At 25.7% G+C, this 4,535-nt stretch overlaps 1 protein-coding gene across 1 annotated transcript; it reads left to right on the forward strand.

The window, feature by feature from the left end:
- Positions 1-886: 886 nt before the first annotated feature.
- On the forward strand, positions 887-1,743 carry LOC137810483 (ethylene-responsive transcription factor ERF039). The gene has a single exon (XM_068611753.2). It carries the CDS (start codon positions 1,003-1,005, stop codon positions 1,564-1,566), a length of 564 nt encoding a protein of 187 aa, XP_068467854.1. The 5' UTR covers positions 887-1,002; the 3' UTR covers positions 1,567-1,743.
- Positions 1,744-4,535: the final 2,792 nt, after the last annotated feature.

Genomic DNA, 4,535 nt, shown 5'->3' on the forward strand with positions numbered 1-4,535 from the left:
TTTTTTAGAATCATAACATAAAAAAATCGAAAAGGTTAGTTTTTGAAAATGTTACATTCTTAAATATAGCAATTATAAGATATTTTTTCAATTTTATTTTTTTTGAAAAATTAAAATTTTCTTTTTACAAAACATTTGTCTCGTTTAAATTGAATAAAAAAACTTTAATATCTCAAAAAATTAATTATTTCACAATTAATAATATCAAAATTTTAATTATATTTTTTATTTTTTTTAATTTAAGTATGATTTGTTTTATTATATATACTTATATGTTAATATTGAAAATGGTGATATTATATATAATGTGACTATTCAACTCAAAAAATCTCTATTAGTTAAAAATAATCAATATGTAAAATCGAAAAAGAAAATTATCAAAATAAATTTTTTAAAACGTCATAAGAATATTTTCTAATTTCATAATTTTTTTGAAAAAATTGTTACATCACGATTGTCACATAAAGTATGTTGTCAAACAAATATTTTTCATTAAAATAAAATAATAAATTATAATTTAAAAAAGATAAAATATAAAAAATTATTTAAAAGCTTTCATAAAAGTGGGTAGATTTATTTAAGGGTAAAAAAAACCTTTAAATATTGTTGTAACGTGGCGTAATAGAAAAAGTGGGTGTTAAATAATCATTTTCAAAAATTTATATATAAAGAGAAATGATATTTTTGAGAGTTGTATATATTTTTTTTTATGTGACGTAGTTATATATAAATATATATAATAAAACTTAAATTTTATAATTAAATGATATGAAAAAAGATATTAAAATAGGATTAAAAGTTGTAATTTGATTATATAAAAAATTGTAGATTGTTAATTTATAATTACCCACATATAATTTGTGATTGAGTGGTAGAAAATGTGATATCTCTCTTAGAATAGGACCCATTTCTTAATGTGGAAAAATTGAAAGTAGCAGGAAGCAGTATTTGAAGCCACCTAGCTCCATTCACTCCATTACTTCTCAATCTAACCCTGCCCACATGGTAGAGAAGAAGAAAAATGAAGCAGACGAAGCAAAGAAGAAGAAGAAGAAGAAGAAAAGAGAGAGTGAGAAGAAGCACTATCGTGGGGTACGCATGCGTCAATGGGGGAAATGGGTATCAGAAATAAGAGAACCCAAAAAAAAGTCCAGAATCTGGCTCGGAACATTTCCCACGCCAGAAATGGCGGCTCGAGCCCACGATGTGGCGGCGCTCACCATCAAAGGCACTTCCGCTTTCCTTAATTTCCCCGAACTAGCCTCACACCTTCCGCGCCCGCCCACCACTTCTCCTAAGGATATCCAAGCCGCCGCCGCCGAAGCTGCTGCACTCAACTGTGAGGCCCAGCCTCTGGTCCAGGCCCAAGCCCAAGCCCAGATTAGGGCCTCCTCGTTGAACGATGGGGATGACGCGTTCTTGGACCTCCCTGATCTTTTAGCTGACTCAAGTCAGAGTGCAGGTGGCTTTGGTTACTCTGCGTTGTGGCTCGTAGCCGCACCTGAACATCTAAACTCGGCTTTTCCGCTCCATGACCCTCCTTTTCTCTGGGACTCTTCGCTTTAAATTTATATCTTCACTTTTCTCTCTTTTTTTTTTCTCCACAAAACTTAGACATGATTCGTTAGGCATGTTTGGCAAGTTGGCATAATGTTTTGCAACTTCTTCACCGTCTACTCTGTTGCAGTAACCCTAATGTCCTTATTTTTTATTCTATAAAACTGTCTCAGTAAATTATTTCAACCATAGATAAAATATTAAACAGGTCTTTCGATACAACATCAAAAACCTTTCACTTCCTCACCTATAATTATTACACACAAAATCGTATTATTATTATCGTTGTCATACCATATGGGACCATGAGTTTCTTAAGTCTTCTTCTCTGATTTAAATCGGGAACTTACCCCAATAATGGACATTATTTAGGTGTCTAGTTTTATTAAAAAAAAAATTAAAAAAATCTATAGGGTGGTGGTTAGATAGTATGCCACCAATTAATATATTGTTGTAGAATTTTCATCGCCAATAATATCGAGTTGTACAACAATTGAATGAATGGTTACCAAATTTTAAAATCCCTTAAATGCTAATGAAATATGTTTTATTCATAAATATTCTAATTAAGAAGACCTCTCTTTCAATTAGAGCATTGTTTTTTTTTCACTTTTTTAATCATCAAATATAAATTAATTTTTATAAACCAAATAATTAGTTGCAATAGTAATTAAATTAAAAATCATTATAAAAACTAAAAAAAAAAAAATTTAACCTAGTTTTTATTATTGTTAAATAGTTTCTAAATTGGTATTTAATTAGCAACCAAAGTTTTAATTACCAATTATTTTGTAATTTAGTAGCAAAAACTTTGGTTGCTAATTAGATACTAACTTAGAAACTAATTTAGAAACCAATTTTTTGTTTAGTTTCTAAAATGGTCTATAGTTTAGTTACTATTGCAACTAGTTATTTTAGTCTCTAAAAATTGATTTTTATTTAATGATTTTCTTATAGTGAATGTTTTTTTTTATTTGATCTTGTTTTTAGTTATATTTTCAAATTGATTATAATTTTGCATATTCGATCAATCTCCACGACCATTCAAAAAAAAATAAAAGAATTATTTTCATTATTTTTAAGAATCGATGACATAAGTGTTATTATTTAATGATTGAATTATATCCATGATTTCTCTCAATCTCAAACATAAACCAATAAGACGGATAAATTTAAAAAATAATTAATTCAAAAACACATATATAAATATTGATGTTGAAACTAACCCATAACCTCACAGCGTAGAATTATAGATGGGAAAGATGAGAATAGAAAGGGAGAATGTGATTTGACGAAAAGGATTGTGGGGACTTTGCATATGTTTGGGTGCATGGCGTTGTGTGATGGTGATGAGTGAAATGAAAGAAATGGGTGGCTCTATTATTGGGATGTTAACGAGCACAGTATAGCCACGTAGCGATGAAGTTGGTAGCAGTGCATTAGTGTTTGGGCTGAATAGCTACCTAGGCCATCCCAAACATGGCAACTCTATGAAAAAAGATAGTCCCATCACCATCATCCTCATTCATTCCACTTCCCTAACCAAACACCTACATATTCTCTATTCTTTTCTAATTTCCCACAACCAAATTCCTTTATTTACACAATACTTTACTTTTTTTAAAATTTAATAATAAAGTATATAAAATTATAATTCATTATAAAAATAATTATTAAAATCACGCATGATTTTTTTAAAGATTCCACATATTTATTTCATTTATTTAAAATTAATTTTTTTAACTGATCCAATATGAATCCACAATATTCCAAATAACCCATTCAAATTAATCCCCGACTACAAGAATCCATGTAAGCTAAATGATCCAATATAAATTTAAAAATTTTAAATTTAAGTTATTTACTTAGAGGACTAGATGTCACACACTATTTGTGATGCAATGACAAATACTCTTGACCTACTTTTTTTAAATCTTTTCTGTTATTTCAATTCGGTAATTAATTGTATTTTTTTCTGATTGATTGACCTCTTTTTAAATTCATTAAAAATAATACCTAAATAAATATTAAAATTATAAGACTTAATCAATAATCATATGAGGTTAACTCTTTATAGTAATACTATCTCCTATTTGTGGTGTTTTTGGAGAGGAGAAAGAGAAAGTATAAAAGAAAATAAATGAAGATAGATAGAGGAGAAACAAATGTTAGGAGAGACTAAGTGAAAAGTGAAAATTTTACAAGTAATTTAATTGATGTAATGTAATTAAAAAAAATATTGATATATTTAAAAATTAATTGGTAAAATAAATTTTTGAAATAATTTATGTAAAACAATAATTTTTAAAAATATAAATTAGAATTAAAATAAATTATTATCAAATTATAATAAACAAAAAATTATATTTATTAAAATAAATTATTTTGAAAAATATCAAATTTAAATTAATTAATTTTATTATTATTTATTATAATATTTTTATTTTAACTATTTATTTCCAATGTTTTATTACCACGTACGTGTTTCTGTTACAAGATAAATTACCAATATTTTATTTGTTTCCGTTGGCAAATAAAATTATAAAAATGAATAAGTTAAAATTTTAAAAACACAAAATATGAAAAAGTTTTATAACTTAAACTTTCCTGTATCAATGACCAGATTTTGATAGAAATTTAATTATATTTAAAAACCTATTTGATTATGTTGTCATTATGTCATAAATGTTATAGTTCAACAAAAATTACTAAATCAAAAATTAATTTTATAATTTATTTTTTGTCTCTAAATATTATAATAAGAAAAAATATTAAATAAAAAATAATTTTAGAGAAAAAATAATTAATTACATTATATATTATTTTAAATATTAAAAAAATTATTAATATATAAAATATTTTTTATTATTAATAAATAGTTTTTAAATTTATATTTAATTAGCAACTAATGTTTTAATTAAGGGATAGTTAAAACTTGTTAGTTAATTAGATATCAATTTAAAAATTATTTATTAATA

The sequence above is a fragment of the Phaseolus vulgaris genome, chromosome 2 (assembly GCF_051622355.1).
Source record: "Phaseolus vulgaris cultivar YP4 chromosome 2, ASM5162235v1, whole genome shotgun sequence".
Lineage (NCBI taxonomy): Eukaryota > Viridiplantae > Streptophyta > Magnoliopsida > Fabales > Fabaceae > Phaseolus > Phaseolus vulgaris.